This window comes from Rhodamnia argentea, chromosome 6, assembly GCF_020921035.1.
Source record: "Rhodamnia argentea isolate NSW1041297 chromosome 6, ASM2092103v1, whole genome shotgun sequence".
Lineage (NCBI taxonomy): Eukaryota > Viridiplantae > Streptophyta > Magnoliopsida > Myrtales > Myrtaceae > Rhodamnia > Rhodamnia argentea.
In genome coordinates this window covers 7,784,176-7,805,059 of record NC_063155.1, presented here as the reverse complement: position 1 = coordinate 7,805,059, position 20,884 = coordinate 7,784,176, and the positions used below count along the sequence as shown (strand labels likewise).

Below are 20,884 nucleotides of genomic sequence, written 5' to 3'. Positions count from 1 at the left end.
CTTGTTGGGCTCTTCGTCCTCTTGTTTTTGTCTCTTATATTTTTTGGTTCTTCTTCTATCTGTTCTTTATTTTTGCAAGGAATTTCTTTTTTGGGGGTCGGATTTTGCAAGGAATTTTGATTCTCCGACAAAGAGGGCATAATTGCAATTGAGTGGGGATGGTAAATTGAACGACAGCTGAACTATGGGGGGTCAAAAAAATCAAGGGAAAATTTTAAACAAGGACAAGAAGTGCCTTCATTTTTTCAAATAAGGACATGAAGTGGTCTTTGTCTCAAATAAGGGCCTAAAGTGCCCTTATTGTCTCAAATAAGGACTTGAGAGGACCTTATTAGTATGAATGAAGGGCCCGAATCACCGATTAGTAGAGGCATTTAGTCATTTAATAACTTTAAGCTCTTGTTTGAGACAATAATGACATTTTAGGTCCTTATTTGAGAAAATGAAAGCACTTGAGATCCTTATTTAGAATTTTTTCCAAAAATCAATGTTGCATCCCCCTCCCCACAATAGTGGTTCGAAAAATTCATGCCGTGACAAAAACTTTTATATTTTGTCTCTTGCACTTTTAGTCAATTCCAAAATCTATACAAGTTTTATGAATCATGTTATATCGAATTTCACATGCAATTGTCTAAAATTGATTAAACGGGTATGTGCATTATTAGGAGAAATAGGGCGTGAGTATGTGCAATTACTGTTGGAAAATATCAATCGAAGTGGATGAAATTGAATCAAACTTTTGAAACGCGACAATACTTTCTATAACGATTCATTTGCCTCATAACGTTGCTAATGATTTTCGGCAAATATTTTTCAAAATACAACAAAGTCTCAGTGAGAATAGCAGATAACAATTCGATAATTCTTCCATGATCTCTCAAGGAAAACAATTGGTAACAATGGCAATGTATCTTTTTGAGAAAACAAAAATAGAAGTTAAGTCCGAAAAAGAACAGAGTCACTCAATATATAATAGATGAAAGAAGATAACTTTTCATAGTTTAAAACTGATCATTCGAACACAACTACTCAATATATTTAATAAAAATATTTGCAATCGTTAGGAATCAACAGTTTATTTTTATTATAATTTCGAAAGATGAAAAATAAAATGATTGTTGTTAGTGCCAATAATTATTGGCAATCGCGAAAGCATGTAAAGTGCTAAGTGCCCCTAATAAACGCGCCCTCTCACGCGGTTATAGTGGAGTCTAGCTCATTTGTCCATTTTTTTTTTTTTAAAGACTATAATATCCTCTTAAATAATAAAGAGACTTGCACTTTTCCTTCTATCCTACGTGGGATTAGAAAAGGGCACTTTTATTTGTTTTGCAAACAAACTTCAACAATTACTATGCCTAAATTTGCTTAAAGGGGTTGAGAACATCGACCCATATGTGCCTCATGCAAGGTCACCCACGTCAGCATTTGCCAAGACGAGACGGCCAAAGGTTGCCCTCACCAAATGCCAATGAGGGTCGGTCGCGCCCAAAGCTAGAAAGGCTCGACCTCGCCAGATCGTGGCTAGTCCCAACAACCAATGAAGGAAGAATGAAAAAAAAAAAAAAAAATGAAAAAAAAGATTTTGTCCTTCATCAGCGCCGGTTGTGTCGACTGGGACGACCGTAGTTCACGTCCGCGATTTCTAGTCAAAATTAACCCGATGGATTACGTTGGCAAAACGTGGAGAAATTTGAGTGTTGAATTGTCACAATTAAAAAATTTAGAACTGAATCAGTATAAATGCTATAAAGTTTAGGATTTTTGTTTTGGTAATTCTCGTAAAAAGGGGTTATGTAATAGATGGGGGTGACGAGGGCTTGAGGCTTGTTATGAAGTGTAAAATTGTGACTATAGGAAGATTAGGTGGAAGAGGGGGAAGATCAAAACATTACTGTCGCGTGCCCCACCAAACTTGAATCACATTGCAGCGTGATTTGACACCACACCACATAACGTAATGTCACGGGACGATTTGTCTAGCGTTCATAATTATCCGTACAATTTTAGGAACGGATTCCTAAGTCACCTAACTCACATTCACAATTTTCGTCGGAGGAGCAGAGGCTGATGAGAAAGATCTCTATATTCAGAATTCAAGAGGTGGGGCTCATCCCCATTTATACAAAGAAGGTTCCTCGTCCTTTGTTGGACTTTTGAGTCACCTAGGATCACATCACATCCCATCACATCACATGACTTTAGTGTGTTTCTACAAGGTCTAAAAGGACCAAGTAACTCTCTGCTGGGACAGGAGCTGGCCACGTCACCCAGAAATACTGGGACAAGAACTGGCCACGTCACCTGGGTCCCTGGGCCAGACTCGCACGGTCACTGGTCGTGCGCTGATCGAAGCTGCATGATCCATGGATCGATCTTTCGGCATGATTCGTGCGTTGATCGCCCGTCCATACCGTATGATCCCCAGGTCGACCGCTTGACCGTTCAGCATGATGCATGGATCGTTCACTCGGCCGCTCAGCATGATCCGTTGTACGATCTGTGGCATGATCGATGGATCGGTTGCTCGGTCATTCAGTTGATTCATGACACTATCCACTTTATTCACGGACTGATCCATCGGTCGGTCCATTGAATGCATCATGGTTATTTTTGTATGAAAATTCGTAGGGCCGTGATAGTAGCATTAGAGATTCCATGTGGTAGGACAATTTTTATTGCCGGCAAAGTTTAGTTTTCTATCGGAAAAATTATCCACAAGGTCTTGAACTTATTGCACTTTCATCAATTGAATCTTAAACCTTTTAATTTTGCCAATTAAGTCATAAATATTTTCACGTTTTACCAAATGGGTTCATTCAGCTAATTTTGGACAAATAAATCGTCCCGACTTAAGCATCTTACGCCGTAACGTCAAAATTACATGACATGATCAGACGGTTCAAACGTGAATATTTTTTTTTATAATATATTGATAATTTCAATTTTTTATTGTGAACTTTCTATATTTATTTCTTTATTATTTTTTTTTTTTCTGTGCCGGCGAAGGTCACGGCCAAAATTAGTCTGACTATAGCAGTTGAGGTAGAACAGAGGAGTTAATGCATGTACAAAATGTAGAACAGAACAGAATTAACTTACTAGCAGCTTGCAAATGCCCCGTCCCACCCTAGCCTCATGGCGACAAGTCTCGACCCCGCTCCCTTTTCGAAGACCTAACAAATTCGCCGTAAAGAGTCTTCTAAACTAAGGTAAAAAAAAAAATCGCAGAAGTTATTGGTCAAAGTAACATGTAAAACTTTGAATCGCAGCACATCATTGTCGCGTGCACCACCAAAACTTTGAATTTGAATTGCAAATGACCACAGAATCTGCGAAAACCATCCCACCCTCCTCCTAAGATACGACACCGCACCATACAACATAGGCGTTAGACATTTCATTTTTGGTAGAACGATTTCTATAGCCGGCAAAGATTAGTCTCTTTTTTGTTTATAGAAAAATTGTTAAAAAAATCCCGAACTTATTACATTTTTGTCAATTTGTTCATAAAGATTAATTTTTTTAATTAGGAACTTGTCTAAGAAGCCTTAAGTCTATTGCATTTTTTGTCAATTTAATCTTAAATCTTTTCACATTTTGCCAATCGAGTCTATCCGGCTAATTTTGGCTAAAAACGCCGACGTGAATGCTAGCCATTCTAAGTGGCACGGGTGGCTTGACGTGAATAATTTTTAATAACATTTTTCTTTGAATTTTTTTATTTTCCTTTTTTTCTTTACATTTTTTTTTTGTGCTGGTAAAGAAAAAAAAATAAAAACTAAGCAATAAAAATTCGAAAAAAACATTAAAAAAAATGCTATTTAAAAATTATCCACGTCAATGCCAACTGTCACACACAGGACGCCCGGCGTCCACGACAACGATTTTCCGATCAAAATTGGTCAAATAAACTCAATTGGAAAAAAAAAAATTAGGACTAAACTGGCAAAAAGGACGATAAATTTAAGATTCTTTTCGATAATTTTCCCGTTTTCCATCTGAATATCTCACTTACCACTCATGGGTCATAATAAAGTTTGCATTGATTCAAATTGGTTAGGGTGGGGTTGTCATATTGTAATGAACAACCGTTCAAAGGCACGTGCTCTCTAACATTCCAATGCCAAATACTCACCCCCGCACCAAAACCAATTTCACTCGCTTAATTCTATTGTGTAACCCACCCCACCCCCCAATTATAAAATCTCCTAAAAGTAACATCCTAAAATCACATAACTCTCTAAGGCCATGGCGCCCCTCTACCTCATCCTAGCCACCATAGCCATCTCCATTTTCCTCTACTCCCTCCTCAGCCGCCCCGCCCGCCGGCTCCCCCCCGGCCCGAGGCCGTGGCCCCTCGTCGGGAACCTGCCCCACCTCGGCCCCATGCCCCACCACTCCATCGCGGCCCTCGCCCGGGCCCACGGGCCTCTCCTGGGCCTGCGGCTCGGGCTCGTCGACGTGGTGGTGGCAGCGTCGGCCTCCGTGGCCGCCCAGTTCCTGAAGGCCCACGACGCCAACTTCTCGAGCCGGCCGCCCAACTCCGGGGCGAAGCACATCGCGTACAATTACCAGGACATGGTGTTCGCGCCCTACGGACCGCGGTGGCGGATGCTGAGGAAGATAAGCGCTGTCCATCTCTTCTCCGGCAAGGCCCTCGACGATTATAGACATGTTCGGCAGGTGATTGGTTTATTGAGCTTCTAACTCATAAGTAAATGTTTCATGCTCCGTGGGACCCATAACTTTTACATAAATACCCGCTCTCTTCTAGATGTCAAAATAGAGGTTTTCCGATCAATATATATATATATATAAAAGTTCAAATTGCAATAGAAGTCCTCAGCTTTTGTCCATTTTTCAATTTCGCCCCGAACTTTGGAACTCATATCAAATCTATCCCAAGATTAGATTCCCTCGTAAAACTATAGTTTGATTATATCCTTTTGCCCGTTTGGCATCATTCATTTCAATGTAACAGGAAGAGGTCGCGATACTCACTAGAGCGCTGGCGCGCGCGGGTTCAGCCCCAGCGAACCTGGCCCAGCTGCTCAACGTGTGCACGGTGAACGCCCTGGGGCGGGTGATGCTGGGGAGGAGGGTGTTCGGGGACGGTAGCGGCGTGGGCGACCCGAAGGCGGACGAGTTCAAGTCGATGGTGGTGGAGGTGATGGTGCTGGCGGGCGTGTTCAACATCGGCGACTTCGTGCCGGCCCTCGAGTGGCTCGACCTCCAAGGAGTAGCGGCCAAGATGAAGAGGCTGCACAAGCGCTTCGACGCCTTCTTGACGGCCATCGTAGAGGAGCACAGGGCCAAGATGGGCAATGCCGGGAGCAAGCACAATGACTTGTTGAGTACTTTGATCTTATTACAGGATGTTGCTGATGAGGAAGGAGGGAAGCTCACGGATACTGAAATCAAAGCTTTGCTTCTAGTACAATCTCTCTCTCTCTCTCTCTCTCTCTCTCTCTCTCTCTAGGAAATAGTACTCATGTAATATGTCTAGATCGTTAGATTAGGTGTATACCATGTAATATAAATTGCCCGCGTTGCAGAACATGTTCACGGCGGGTACCGACACTTCCTCTAGCACCACAGAATGGGCCATCGCCGAGCTCATCCGGCACCCCAAAATCCTGGCCCAAGTCCAGGAAGAGATCGACTCCGTGGTGGGACGAGACCGCCTCGTTACCGAGCTCGACCTACCCCGCCTGACGTACCTCCAAGCCGTGATCAAGGAAACATTCCGGCTCCACCCGTCCACCCCTCTATCCCTCCCACGGATCGCGGCCGAGAGCTGCGAGATCAACGGCTACCACATCCCCAAAGGCGCCACGCTGCTAGTCAACGTGTGGGCCATAGCCCGCGACCCCGATGCCTGGGCCGAGCCACTGGTGTTCCGGCCTGAGAGGTTCCTGCCGGGCGGTGAGAAGCCCAATGTCGACGTCAGGGGTAATGATTTCGAGGTCATTCCATTCGGGGCCGGGCGGAGGGTATGCGCGGGGATGAGCTTGGGCTTGAGGATGGTCCAATTCATGACGGCGACATTGGCCCACGCCTTCGACTGGGAGTTGGCCAACGGGCTAATGGCGGAGAACCTTAACATGGACGAAGCTTACGGGCTTACCCTACAGCGCTCCGAGCCTTTGTTGGTCCACCCGAAACCGAGACTCGCCTCGCATGTGTACAAGGCCTCGAGCTGAAGCGTTAAGAGAATCTCCGTTCTTCGGCGGTTTTTGCACATTTGGTTGACGAAATTGAGAGAGCAAATTCGCATGAATGCAGATTCAGGTTACGTCCTTCAGAAACAATTTGCATCTCATTCGAAAGTCGTATCTCTATGCTGGTGACTCAGCAAAGATGGTCGGCAAAATTATAGGAAAGACAATGCTCCATTCGTGTCGTTCAGAAAATGTTCTTTTAGAATGATTGTATGCATGTTTGAATTTTTTTTCTTTTTTAATTCAAATATCACTTGAGATAATTAGCCAATGAAAAAATGTTCCTCATTATTATAACAGATCATATCGATGAATTTGTTTTATTTTCAATTTCGTGAGAGAAATAAACAATCATTTTTAGAAAAATATTCCCCCAATCATTCGTTTCGCATAAAGCAAATGGAACTCAAATCTCATCTATAAATAACCGAAAAGAGTAATTGAGAACTCAAATCGTGGAGGCCTCAAAGCTGCACTGGCGTGCCAATTTCATACGTTGGATCACCAGAATTGACATGGCAGAGACGAGAGTCTCAATTTGAAGACCAGAGCACACCTTTCTTAAGCAGCCATTACTCAGCCTTTCACACAGAAATAACTTCATGAGCACCAAATTGCATCAAAATTTCAAACTAGGTCTTCGGTCATAGACTCGTACATCTCAAGCAATCTCCTAAAACAAGTCTGGAATTCCAAAAGCTTCATTTGATTTATCCGGTAGTGAAATTAATCATATATTATCAAATAACATTACCTCATCAAATGTTATCTACCAAAGGCGAAGAATATTAAGATTGACTTTAGGCTGATTGAAGTTCAGCCTCCCGAGCGTTTCACTTAATTTTCCATACAATAGATTGCTGGTTTTCATATATCTCGTATTTCAGGTAAGATCATGAATGAACATGAAAAAGAGCACTCGCACCGACAAGCTTAGGTCTTCGTCTTCTGCAATGAAGCACGGAACAGAACTATGTACTTTGAGAGCTTCAGAGGACAATATATAATGGCGAAAAGTCACCTTCATCTCCCTGCAGAATAGTAATTCATTATTCAAGGAAGGCACGTTAAGTCCCTCTTACAAAGGAACTTTATCCGGATTCACAGCAGAGGAGGCAGAATATTACTGAAAATGATTTTTTTCACATATTAATAAGTTTGCATAATTTAAAGCAAAAGTTATTTGATAGAACTGTTTCCCTTAAATAACCAATCTCGTCATGTAAATAATAACAAGCTATGCGTTGTGAACAACTCTCGATGAGAAAAAGACGTTCAAATCAGCAAGTGCACCTGATACTCGGCTCCTTCCATCTTTCGCTCTGTCCTCGAAGAAGAATTGCTGCCTTTTCCATAGAAAATCCAGATGCACTCGTGGATGCTTAGCATGCCAAGTCTAGCCATTGTCCACTACCATAGAAAATCCAGATGCCCTCGTGGATGCTTAGCATGCCAAGTCTAGCCATTGTCCACTTTTATGTGCCGAAAGGAAGATCTTCAATGGGGTACTCTTGTTCAAACCCAAGATAACAGTCCGAAATGAGTATCAATTTGACCCCCTATCAGAAGAATAATGGCCTTTGCAAGTCAATAGATTTACAGCATATGCAACACGAACTCTTCAGTGTAACCAAGGATGAGAAGAGGAATATTGTTGCTTGCCCATGATAATAAGGGATAAAGCCGAAAGATAGCCTAGTATCAGAAAAATGGATCATTCAAGAACAGAGCAAATTCTCTCCTAGATCCTCACAGCATAGTATTTTCCAATTCATCCTACTCAAAATACTAACGACCAAAAGCTTCTGAACATATAACAATTCATCCTACTCAAAATACTAACGACCAAAAGCTTCTGAACATGCTCAAGGTGAGTTCGCAATGCTAAATATGACCAAAAGAAAGGCTGATGGCAATTATCAACAGATCAAAGTAGTCTCAAAATGTCTACCTAACAACTAAATGACTTTTTGCAGAATATACAAAGTTTCAGACGAGAATATATCACCATTGCTCCAATTAATCCTCCAAAGTGTGCTATCATACCGAATCTCACGCAATACTTATCATCCAAATATTCAGGTAATCCTTTCATCTGATCAAAATACTATACTTTTAGGACCATATATAAAGACTAATGACACAGCCGAACATCAACTCGGAAAGAAAGAAGTTTTCAGCAAAAGAATGGGAAACAAATTGTTTGGCTAGGATGGGAGAATATTCATTTGAACCTGCATATCTGTCAGTGCTGAGGGCAACTTCATGTGGGTCACTAAGTGACCTGTGAAAGAAACTCTCTTCAATGCATATAACTCAGAAGTCGAGGTATTCCCAAGTACCAACCACCATGCTTCATCTTTCACCTGTCAAAAAAATTGTGCAAGAAACCAAATTAAGATTGTTTCACCTAAAGTATTTAACAGAGCATCGGATGCGTAATACCTTCGGAAATCGAGGGGCAAAAGCTCTTGATGTGCTTCTCCTCCGATTGACCTTCTCTAATCTAATATCGAGAGTTGGAGACTTTTCTCCATTGCTGCCCTTCCTCTGAATTCTTAATTTCATCCGGACTACTGGAAAATAATCCAGTTCCTGAACACACAAGATAGAAAAAGGAAGGGAGGGAGTAAATTTATGTATAGTCCAATGTCAAAACATAGGGTATTGAAATGAATCAATATCTCTATATCACCTCATGAATTAAGCTTAGGGGTACAAGCACTAGATAGATAAGATCCCTCTTTTTTATTTTCAGATTGTTTACATGATAGACCTCATGTCTTGCCATCCGTGTTGGAATTACAGTTTGCCAAATTGTCCAATCTTATACATGATTCTAAAACCTACCACAGCCACTTACGCTATTGTTATATGTCTGAAAAGCTTAAACGTGAAGGCTGAGTTACTTAAGACATTTAACATGCCGGTCACATAAAAAGTTAATTAATGTGGGTATCTTCTAGCAGAAGCATAGATTTATTATGTTCAGAAATGCTATTATGTAAAACTTCATAATATTCTAATCAGACTCAAAACGACAATTAGAACATTCGTTGCCCTAAGAAGTGGTGCCAGAAGAGTATGCAAACTCGAAAGTTTGCAGAAGAAACACTTCCAACCATGCGAAAATTTTTTCCAGAATATTCTATACCTGCAACAATCTTGGAGAGCGAGAATCTCCAATTATGCTCGGCAGGGATGACTTCGGAATGTCCAGTAGTTGCTGAAGAGTTGCAATTCCTCTTCTTCGAAGGGTATCCTCGAGAGTATCATTCATACTGGGCAACATCCTTAACGAAGAGTCTTCATCAAACCACAAGCCCTAAATGAGTTCAAGAATTTTAGTGAGAGACAGGAAGGATCAATAATAAATCAACTGCATAAATAGATCATATTTTGGAACAAATAAACACTTCACATAGTCTCATGTATGGTTGAAATTGATCTACGTGCAAAAATCCATACCTGCATAACCATTTGCAGAAGTTGCATGCAAGAAATTGAGCTTGACAGCCATCCACTGTTTGCACATATATCTATCATGGCCTGTATGATCCGAATACTCTGATCCAGCACCGACTTCAAGTCGGTCACATAGTCACTAACTGGTAACTCTAACTGTGAAAAATGTGCCTGAACCCCAAGAAATTTATCATATATAAATGTGGAACAAACAACAGAAAAAAAATTGGTCAAGCCGGGAAAAGCAACACAAAAGAACCTGGAATAGCAAATTGGCTTTAACATGGGGATCATCTAGGCGATTCTTATCAATCTTATACCTGACTTTCTCAGCCAATTGAGCATTGTGAAGCTCCTGGAAGAAAAGGAGAAACAATATAAAGCTGAGAGGCTCCACGAATAATCTTAACATAAGGGAGTAAATGCAATGCAAAGCCTTTGCATCAGACAGCAAGTATCAGGAACTACCATCATTTACAAGTTTCAAGTGATTTATAAGTTCATAGAACTTGAAATAGAATAAAAGCTTGTAAAAGCTGTTCTTTTCAAAAGAACAGATAAAATGCAGTGACAAAGCAAAAATGATGACATGTTACTCAGCAAAAGGAAAGAGGAGACAAGTGGTGATGCCATGAGGTAGACCTCTTTATGAAATTCAGTGTAGAAAGAACGAAAGTGCATGATTATCTTCATCAACCATAAATACAGTCTCATTGGACCCAGTCTTTCCCTTCATTGTGAATTATGTCTTCAAAGGTCTCTCATCTTAAATGTAAACCCAGGAAAAGCATGAACTCACCAAGAAGGGATGTTCCCTTTAAAGAAGCTTATTCGATAGTGACTAATACCCAAAGTATACAATGAGCAACCTAGACGAAAACATCCCGCAACTGGTCAAGAATATCTATGAAATAAAAACCAGGAAATCTATGAAAAGCAGGAAAGCTAAGAAAAGAAAGTTGAAATACCTCCTATCAACAAATAAAATAATGCCACATGACTACTCAGGAAAGCTATGAAAAGCAGGAAAGCTAAGAAAAGAAAGTTGAAATACCTCCTATCAACAAATAAAATAATGCCACATGACTACTGTTATTTCTTTTACAGCTGCAAACACATAAATTCCCAGCATATGCTTGTGAGTTTGGTTTCAATAGAAGCTGTAGGTAGGTATCATAACCTGGTGATAGCGGACTCAAAACACATCTTGGATTAAGTGACGGCAAACAGAAGCAAATCACAACTATCGAATTCTTGAGAAAAGCATAAAACAGAGCAGCAGGTTCATGCCGGAGTAATATCTACTGTGCATAATAGGCTACACAATGTATAGGACTATCAGAATCATCTTAGAGGTTATTTTTGTGGAATTCGTGTTAAGAATCTGATAAACATCTAGATAGCAAGGATACAGAATCTGAATAGGAATTTGCTACTGTAACATTTTGGGGGTTTTGGGTGTAACTATAAGTCCCAAGGAATTGAATCGTAGTCGTTACTGAAATGAGTGGAAAAAGTAACGATCGGAGAACTAAAACATGGCTTAGAAATACAGCTCATGGGAGAGCAGAATCATCACAGGTGACATCAACTAATCTATTTTTGCAATTACCTCGTTATGCCGAACAGGAAGCTCATTGTATTCTGAAGCACCCGACAATATGTGCAAAAACACCTGCAGTGAGAAACAGTGTAAGTGGCCACAAAAGTAGACCAATTAAGACCTCACAGTCTACAATATTGGAATTGGCTCCTCACTTCAAGTGACGTATCCGGTCCTATATTGGACCCAAACATTGATACAGTCAAGTAGCTGAGATAATATTGAGATGCAATTGATCCCAGCATCATTGGTTCAACACTGTCTTCATTCATCTTGATGCATCCACTATCCTCAAGATCTTCCAAAGTATTTTGTACTAACCTAGAAGACGACAACCACCAGCTAACTTTGTAAAAGGATTGCTAATAGTAATTTACTAGAAAAAGAGGTTTAGAAGTGTCAGGATAGTAAATGAACTCCACAATCCAAAGATTACCTCGACACGTAAGAACTGAGAGTTTCGGGATCTGTCTCATCTAGCCCATAGTAAGCAGGATTAACCGTCTGAGAGAAAGACGACCCCATTAGAACTAAAGCAAATCAGGAAATACCTTAGTTTCCAGAACTTGCAAGTGAAACACGGAAGAGACTATGCCATTTGGATGTGCTACTCAGATAAATTCAAGACTCAATCCGATAAGGCATAGGAAGAAAGAAATTGCCATCCCTAAATCTACACAGCATCAAAAAAATGCATGAAGAACTGCGATAATCAGGGTAGAAAAGAAAAGCCATCGTATAAGATTTAGAGTCCCTTAACTTGATGGGTGGAAGACAGTTCATAATCTTAATTCCATGATTCGAGAGAATTAAGTTTTGACTATACAGAGGTCAGATGGATCAAACCACCATAGAAACTACCTGTAAGCAGCAGTGCCCACCAAAGGCTTGATTGAAACGAAATGAACAGTCAATTTCTTAAAGCCATAGAAAAGCAAAAGCCCCATTTTCCAGTACATAAGCACATTAGGGTTTTACCACCGGAAGGAAAAAATAAGGCTCATAATACCATCACTAGCCCAGGAAAAAGCTTATGATACCCTGTTTCATTATTGTAAATGACAAAAAGGCAAAGGCTTTATATTATGCAATTGATGCCAGAAAGAAATTCTGCAAGTGACAACTAATATAAAAAGAAAGTACCTATTGCTTTTATCAAATTGGAGGATTATTCCACGGTATCTTATTGCAGATAAGAATCACTTCTAGTCTTATTCAATGAGCTAAATCAATAGAAGCATTATAGAAGAATCTTAGTTCTGCATTTAATGAAACTTAAACAACTCTCATAATTTGGAGAACTCCAGATGTCAAAGCATTAAAATGCAGGATATGAGAACTTTTCAAATTCCCTTTTTCCAACAATTTACATGTTAAGTTGCTCATATGTCAATATTCATTACTTTATGCAAGAAAATATCCAAGGCCAGATAGTCGCTAAATCAAGCTTCTGGAGGTGGCTAAGGATTTACCAGTCTTCGGAACAAGTAAGTCCAAGTAAGGTAATGAACTGCATCCTCCTTATGGCAAATTGTGCGGGAAACAATCTCTGCATTGATATGATCATGCAATTGCTCTCGTAGACTGCTTTCAACCGGGAATGGCTCATAGAGAAACTGCAAAGACAAGCATAGTAGGGTATTTCAGCTCTGAAAAGAACAGAGAAGCAATAACAAATCAGCTTTTTTTCACCTTTTTGTAGAAGCTTTTCTTGGGCTCATGGACGAGGATAACTGCTTTTCCATGTTGATCATACTGTGGACGCCCGGCACGACCCATCATTTGCAAGATATCGGTGATTGGAAAATCAACATACCTCTTCGTTTTTCCATCATAATACTCTGTTCCCTGCAAATGAAGCAAAGAAATCATTACCTAACCAAACTAGAGTAATGCGCATGATATGAGATGTGAAGGTAAAGTGAGCCATTTACCAGCAACCTTATGAATAAAAACTTCTGAGAAGGAGAAACTATAATATAGAGTCGGAAGTTTTGTTGTTGTAAAGTCCATTAGTATGGGTGCATGAGTAACAATAATCATGGCCACTCTGCCTATTGCTTCTTTGACCAATTATCATAAAAGGGATAAGGTTAGTGCAAGGGTTCGTATCAGCACCACAGTACCAACTTCAAAATACACAGAACAAGGAAGAAATGTGCTCTCTGTAGATTGTTATGCCGTAACAAACCATCTTCAGGTACTCTTCCAGCTGATACAGTTGAATCTAACACATCTTGTTTCAGAGGCAACAGAAAACATGAGGACTCCCATATTGGGTAAAGGAAGCAATGAATCATCAGAAAGGCTATCCAAGAGTATAAATTTCCCTTTTATTTATTTTCTCCTTTCCCCTTTTCATGACTAACCCCACAGAGAGATCCCCAATGTGAATATCATGGCAGGCTTCATCGATCGAATAGAGACGGGTATAATTTATAACCCACTTAGCCTTTCCTAATAAGCTTCCTTAGTTAATTTGAGAACTAAAAGGAACAATAACTCATTATCTTCAGGAAGTGGCAGGCTTCATCGATCGAATAGAGACGGGTATAATTTATAACCCACTTAGCCTTTCCTAATAAGCTTCCTTAGTTAATTTGAGAACTAAAAGGAACAATAACTCATTATCTTCAGGAAGTTCACTCCTCATGTCTTCCTTTTAGCCTTTCATTAAATGCAGATGACCTTCCAGCAGATACCGAACTGGTAGGATAATCTTTTATGCCTGTGAACAGCTTGAAGTTGAAAATAGGACAGTTGTATTAACCTATTCCACGAGATGTACAAAGAAAGCCAGATGCTGCTCAAGATAATATTTTCCTAGAGAAAAATCCTTTTAGTAAATAATCATAGTAAAACTGCCACACGTCCAACCATATTTGTTAAGATCAATTCAGCACAGGTTTAGCCTATGATGTGTTTGGAAGCCCTCGTCCAAACGAATAACGGCACTCCCATACATCTGATATTTCTGCATACCTTGATTATAACAAGATGAGCTGGAAGATTCACACCCCATGCCAATGTGCTGGTGCATATCAATACCTGTTCATGAATGAAGGGAACCTTGTAAGTCTGATGAGACAAAATAAATATCTATATACGAGAGAGAGAGAGAGAGAGAGAGAGAGAGGTGAATTCATCCAGGTTTATGAAAGTTGCCTGGATCTTGTTGTTAGCAAAAAGTTCCTCAACCAAGGATCTATCCCTGTCATGGAGTCCAGCATGATGTAGCCCAATGCCAAACTGCAAGGTCTGTCTCAGGTTTTGATCGGTAATTTGGGAGAGAACCATCTGCAGCTCTTCTTCAGGCAGGTTAAGAAATTGCCTAGGATGTTCATCTGAAGCTGCAAACTGGTCATGTGAAATGAGTATAAGTAAAGTGTCACAGAAACATAATGTCTCCACTCATCCCAGTTATTACCTGAATAAGGTCCAATGCGGTCAGCCTTGTCTGTCGCCGTGATGAGACGAATATAAGAACTGGCTTTGTGGGTGAATGAGTGCAGATTGCAGCATATGATGGTTTATTCATGCTATTCATCCGGGGGCAATAAAATTTTCCTGGATACCCCTGCTCACCAAAGTAAAAGCGGTCAAACTGGTGTCCTATTGCTACCTTTATAGGGTGCACATCATTTCAAGAGAATCTAGCAGGAGCAAAAATAAGCATCCCCATCCTGTCACAATCAAACAAGTATGTACTTAAGGATGTTTAATTTTACAGCTATGATTTGCTCAGGTGGACTGTAATTTATGTTTCACAAATATGTGATTCAGGAAAAGAGTGGAAAGTAAGATTTATCAGAGCGAAACTATTGGCATAATAGATTACAAGAGAAAATGGTTCCATACTGTCTGAACATAAAGCGCTCTACTCAGTCTTTTCTTGGCAATATATACTGGTATGAACTGAAGAAATCATCTCCCCCTTCGATTGCTTCCCTTTCATATATTCAAGATATTTTTGAAGGAACTGTAACCCCATATAGAAACTATTTTCACTCGCTTACTTCAAATTCAAAAGAAATAGGACAGAGCAATATATTGGCGACAGAGACAAATTAAGTAAGTAATGTAAGTAGTGAGAGATTAAAAATTATGACACAGATGAAAAAGAAGAATAAAAGTGTTAGAAAATCCAACCCAAAAGCTCTTTTGGGTTGGATTTTTTAACACGGTATCAGAGCTCACAATTGAACGCTCAGACATTGTGTTGTTGAGAGGCTCCCGTAGTTTGTTACATCAGCTCCAAAAGGATATGTTGCGTTGGAATCAAGAAAGTTTCGTGGTTTCAAAAATTGACTCGAAAAGTGTAAACGGAGCAATCAAACCACCGAAACTTGCCAAAAAAGGCCAAAAATTGGAACGAAGCCCTCTCTAGTAGTAGGCTGAAGTTGTCCTCCAAAAAACAGCCAAATCAGATCAAGGGAAGGCAAAAACCGATTTTTTGCAGGGTTTTGAAAACCTGAAAAAAAAATCAACAATTCTGATTTTTCCCAAAGAATTTGGAAAAAAATTTATGGTGGTCCACGAACTGCAATACTTTGGTCTTCAAACACGAGAGGATTGTAGGCCAGCAGCAAAGTAGAAACAATCACATACAAGAAGATTCAAAAAATCGCAGAAGGGGTTGAACCACCTTTCGTAAACTGCAAAGAAGCTTTAATTTTATCTCAAAGAGGTGAGGTTTAGGGCAGACACTAGATTCAATGAATCACCTCATTAGTGCTGCCCTACACTGTGAAAGAGAGCAAAGAAGAAGGTAAGAAGAGAGAGAGAGAGAGAGAGAAAGAGAAGAACGATTGCGTAGAAAAGAAATTGGGGTTAGGGTTTCAGTTCAGCCCTTCCTCTATTAGGGTTGGATTTTCTAACAAAAAGGAAAAAGGTTCAAAACATGGCTTCTACTTGCCTGAATATGAACTTCAAGAGGCACAGGCCTCACGCTTGGCTTGAAATTGAAGAGTCCAGTGTCCCCAACCCCCAGCCAGTCAGCCAAATCACTAATATGGCAAGAAAATCATAACAAGATCAGAAAATACTTTCCATTTGAATTTACCAATCTTATAGAAGTAATCATCTCAAATCAAGAAACAAATTATTTCGTATCTCACACAAATTTATCTCCATGAATAAAGAAGTCAGGCTTACTACTATGCAACTTAACCACATCGCAAAATGTTGAAAGATTGAGGAGTATAAAGTCAAGGATAGTATTTAAAATTTAAAGACAAAAGGCGAACTCAGCTGCACTAGTGAAAAATACAAATTTTAGCAGATAAAAGCACAAGAATAAAGTTTAAATTAGTGCACAGTGATATACATACTGGGAAATGAAAAAAATTAGGATTTGTCTAGCAACAACAACCATTGTCAAAGCCTTTCCCAGTAAGTGAGTGAATTCTGATCTGATTAAATTACTTACAGCTGAAGTACATTTATCTGCCCAAGTAAAAGGACAAAAAGTAAAAAAAAATCTTAACTCAAATATTAAGAAGACCAAAGTGGGTCTATATACATAGTAACCCTGCACAAACAAGAAATACTGTAATTCTACTTCATTAATAATGTATATCATTCCACTTATCCATCGCATTAGTACATAACAGTTAGTGAATGAATTGAAAACTCCTCCTCTCCCTATCAAACCAGTGGCAAGAAGCAGCTTTATTGCACAAGTTCATCAGCATAAATAACATTTTGGACCTCTACATGTGGGGCCCATTGCTAGGTATATACATTTACTTCTGTTAATCTTTCCAGATTCCCGAGCAAAACAAATAATGTCATTCACAAATTATATGTCTGGATGGACTAAATAATAGAATGCGGGTATACTCTACCCAGCAATCTATAATATATTATTAAAGAAAAGCTTCATATTACAATGACCATTACTCTGAAAAGACAGTAAAGAATTCGATCTACAAAAAAAAATTTAGATAAGCCTCGTTGAAGAGCTATAGAGAAAGAAACAACATGTTAGATCAAACAAAACAAGAGATATTCAAGAGCTACACATACCCTGCATTTGCTAGAGCAGTAGAAAGGCCAACAAACCGCACAGCTCGATCTGTCTGAGATGAGATATATCTCATTCTTGAAACAATTACCTGAAGTCAAATAGTTACCATCAGATACTCAATTATCAAAGTCAAATCATCCTGAATTATTTTTTTTCTAAATAAGGCCAATAATGAACTCGCCGTCTATATCCATATCAGAACTACTAGAAAGGGTTCTCCTAGCTGGTGTTCTTACCGGCACTAGTTAACAGTCCTATTTACACCTTTGTTGGAAGATGCCACACGTGACTTCTCAAGTTCAGCCGCCCAATTGTACAATCTTCATAAAATCCCCAAACAGAGTAGCAGGCCTAGGATTAACATATATGCTAAGACAAATCTCCTTGACTAAGAAGGTCCTTAAATCAAATCATAGGCTGTTGAGAGAATTTGGCCAATGGGGACATATTTGTCTATTTTATTTATTATTTTATGAATAGCAGCAATAAGGGCAATATTGTAATTTTTGGCCTTTTGGATTTATTATAAATAGATAGCTTGGGGTCATATTGACCTAACCAAGCATTCAATTCAGTTTTTTTCTCTCAACATGGTATCAGAGCAAGGGCCGAACTAAAACCCTAACCCTAGTTTCTTCTACGCGCAATCGTTCTTTTCCCTCTCTCTCTTCTCTTCCCATCACAGTTCCTTCTCACCTTCTTCTTTGCTCTCTTTCACATCATAGGGCAGCACTTATGAGGTGATTCTTTGAATCTAGTGTCCGCCCTAAATCTCACCTCTATGATATAAATTAAAGCTTCTTTACAGTCTGCGATAGGTGATTCACCCTCTTCTGCTATTTTTTGGGTCTTCTTATTTGAGATTGTTTCTGCCTTGCCGCCAACCTACAATTATCTCGTGTGTGAAGACTAAAGTACTGCAGTTCGGGGACTACCATATTTTTTTCAAATTCTGTGGGAAAAATCAGAATTACCGATTTCTTTTTCATGTTTTCAAAACCCCGAAGAAAAAATCGATTTTTTGCCGTCCCTTGATCTGATTTTTCTGATTTTTGGAGGACAAATTCAGACTGCTACTAGAGGACTTCGTTCCAAGTTTTTGGACTTTTCTAGCAAGTTTTTGGTGGTTTGATTATTCCTTTCACACTTTTCGAGTCAACTTCCAAGACAATATCCGAGGGTTCGAGCTCTACACCTACTGGAGATGATCATGACTATATTACTTTTGCTGCGATCCCCGTGAAGCTTGACGGCACAAATTATTTGATATGATTTCAATCGACATTCTTGACCATTGCAGGCCGTGGGCTTACAGGACATATCAACAAAGACTTCGCGATGCCGACTACATCGTGTACTGCTCGGGGAAAGTGGATCTCAAATGACTCTTTGATAATGTCTTTTTTGCTTAACTCGATGCAGCCAAATATTGAAAAAAGGTTATTTGCTTCTTCATACTGCGGCACAAATTTGGACGGCTGCAAGGGATACTCATGGTCAACTCGGGAATGATGCACAGGTGTATGAACTTCGGAAAAGGGTTCATGGCACCACTCGAAAGTAGATGACTATATCTCAATATTATGCTGAGCTTCGGAGTTTATGGCAAGAGCTAGATCATTATGTTGATTATCACCCAACCAACGATGCAGATGTTGCTGCCTACAAGAGACGTGGACAAGATCAGAATTTATGATTTCTTGGCAGGATTAAATGTTGAATATGATTAGATACTTGTTCAAGTCCTTAGCCAATCTCCATTCCCTACTCTGGAACAGTCCTATGCCCTAGTTCACTCCGAAGAAAGCCGTAGGACAGCAATGCTTCATCCCTCTACTGTTGATCGATCTTCTCTACAAACCAGTGGTAGCACTATTACCAAATCTGGTTTGTCCTTTCAATCTGATAACTCTAAGGAGGTGGTGAAGTGTGAATATCGTCATAGGCTGTATCATAATAAGGCTACCTGCTGGAAGTTACATGGAAAACCTGCAGATTGTGAGCCTAATAGGGCACAAAGAAAGGCAAGAAACAAGGTACGTCATATTGAACTTGTTCCTACTGCACCTACTATTGATATAGATTTATCCCAGGAAGAACTTTAGGCATTTCGACGTCCACTGAAAGCTTCTACTGCTGCTGCCTCCTCCACTGTTGCCAATTCGTCTTCTCCTTTTGCTTCAAACCTAGCCACTTTAGGTATCTTATTTGAGAGGTTTAATACATCTATTGTTTCCAGCTCATGGATCATTGATACGGGGGCTACAGATCACATGACAGGTTCTTCTAACCAATTTAATCAACATACCCCTACTTCCGGTAGAGACAAAGTTCGCGTAGTTGATGGAACCCTCTCTTACATTGCTGGAAAAGGGTCTATCAATTGTTCCTCCACTCTTTCCTTGTCTTTTGTTTTACATATTCCATCATTCTCTACTAATCTCTTTTTTATCAGTAGTCAACTCAAGCCTGGTTTAGTAGGTATCGTAGAGCTATGGTCTCTGTTGGGTATAGACAGAGCAATGTTGATCACACTTTGTTTGTGAAGAAATCAGGTGCTAAAATCACTATTCGCATTGTCGATGTAGATGACATTGTTGTCACAGGGAATGCTAGTGATGAGATCAGCCGGTTGAAGAAGTTTCTCGGACAAGAGTTCGAGATAAAAGATCTTGGAAAGCTTTGGTACTTTCTTGAGATTGAAGTTGCCCGATCTTCAAAGGGTATCTTTCTATCCCAAAGAAAGTATGTCCTTGATCTTTTGACGGGAGTTGGGTTATTGGGATGTCATCCCTTTGATACGCCTATTGAGGCCAATACTTGTCTTCAAGAAAAAGATAGTGATCCAATGGATAAGAATCGTTATCGGTGGTTAGTGAGCAAGTTGATTTATTTGTCCCACAACCGACTCGATATTGATTTTGCCGTAAGCCTAGTAAGTCGGTTTATGCATGATCCATACTCTACTCATATGAATGTTGTTCTTCGGATCCTTCGGTATTTGCAATCTACTCCTAGGAAAGGGATTCTTTTATCTCCTCATGATGGTTTGAAAGTTGAAGCTTATACAGATGCTAATTGGGCTGGATCTCCGGACCAAAAGTCTATTTCGAGTACTTGTACTTTCTTAGGAAGGAATCTTGTGACTTGACGCAGCAAAAAGCAGAATATGGTTGCTCGATCTAGTGCTGAAGCAGAGTTTCATGCAATGGCATAGGGAGTTTGTGAGCTGTTATGGCTTAAAGGATTACTTGAAGATCTTGGTGTATTCGTTCATCTTCCTATGATGCTATATTGTGATAATAAGGCCGCCATTAATATTGCTCACAATCCTATACATCGTGACTGTACAAAACATGTGGAGATTGACAGACACTTTATCAAGAAGAAGTTGGAGAGTGGATTAATTTGTATGCCCTTTGTTCGGTTCGGTGATCAACTTGCCGATGTGTTCACCAAAGGTCTAGGGAGTAAATCGTTTCATCTTATTTTAGTCAAGTTGGGCATGTGTGATATTTATGCTCCAACTTGAGAGGGAGTGTTGAGAGTATTTGGCCGATA

The 20,884-nt window shown here is 39.8% G+C and overlaps 2 protein-coding genes across 3 annotated transcripts in view; one reads left to right on the top strand and one right to left on the bottom strand.

Moving 5' to 3' along the window:
• Positions 1 to 4,212: 4,212 nt before the first annotated feature.
• LOC115745856 (flavonoid 3'-monooxygenase-like) lies at positions 4,213 to 6,383 on the top strand. Its single transcript, XM_030681470.2, has 3 exons — positions 4,213 to 4,689; positions 4,988 to 5,440; positions 5,562 to 6,383. The coding sequence occupies exons 1-3, from the start codon at positions 4,255 to 4,257 to the stop codon at positions 6,207 to 6,209; spliced, it is 1,536 nt and encodes a 511-aa protein (XP_030537330.2). The 5' UTR covers positions 4,213 to 4,254; the 3' UTR covers positions 6,210 to 6,383.
• A 626-nt stretch (positions 6,384 to 7,009) lies between these two features.
• The window catches only part of LOC115745823 (DExH-box ATP-dependent RNA helicase DExH14), a 35,267-nt gene continuing 21,392 nt past the window's right edge, over positions 7,010 to 20,884 (bottom strand). The window contains exons 34-50 of one of the 2 annotated variants that reach the window (XM_030681444.2): positions 17,323 to 17,411; positions 16,211 to 16,301; positions 14,723 to 14,872; positions 14,461 to 14,652; positions 14,278 to 14,343; positions 12,988 to 13,143; positions 12,768 to 12,911; positions 11,732 to 11,799; positions 11,451 to 11,616; positions 11,305 to 11,367; positions 9,952 to 10,047; positions 9,696 to 9,863; positions 9,382 to 9,552; positions 8,673 to 8,822; positions 8,462 to 8,593; positions 7,674 to 7,786; positions 7,010 to 7,258 (exon numbers count right to left, since the gene is read on the bottom strand). In XM_030681444.2, the coding sequence (XP_030537304.1) occupies positions 7,703 to 7,786; positions 8,462 to 8,593; positions 8,673 to 8,822; positions 9,382 to 9,552; positions 9,696 to 9,863; positions 9,952 to 10,047; positions 11,305 to 11,367; positions 11,451 to 11,616; positions 11,732 to 11,799; positions 12,768 to 12,911; positions 12,988 to 13,143; positions 14,278 to 14,343; positions 14,461 to 14,652; positions 14,723 to 14,872; positions 16,211 to 16,301; positions 17,323 to 17,411 (1,986 nt within the window). In that variant the 3' untranslated portion in view covers positions 7,010 to 7,258; positions 7,674 to 7,702. Of the gene's footprint in view, positions 7,259 to 7,350; positions 7,636 to 7,673; positions 7,787 to 8,461; positions 8,594 to 8,672; positions 8,823 to 9,381; positions 9,553 to 9,695; positions 9,864 to 9,951; positions 10,048 to 11,304; positions 11,368 to 11,450; positions 11,617 to 11,731; positions 11,800 to 12,767; positions 12,912 to 12,987; positions 13,144 to 14,277; positions 14,344 to 14,460; positions 14,653 to 14,722; positions 14,873 to 16,210; positions 16,302 to 17,322; positions 17,412 to 20,884 lie in introns of those variants that run through there. The other variant, XM_030681436.2, reaches the window with a different exon arrangement.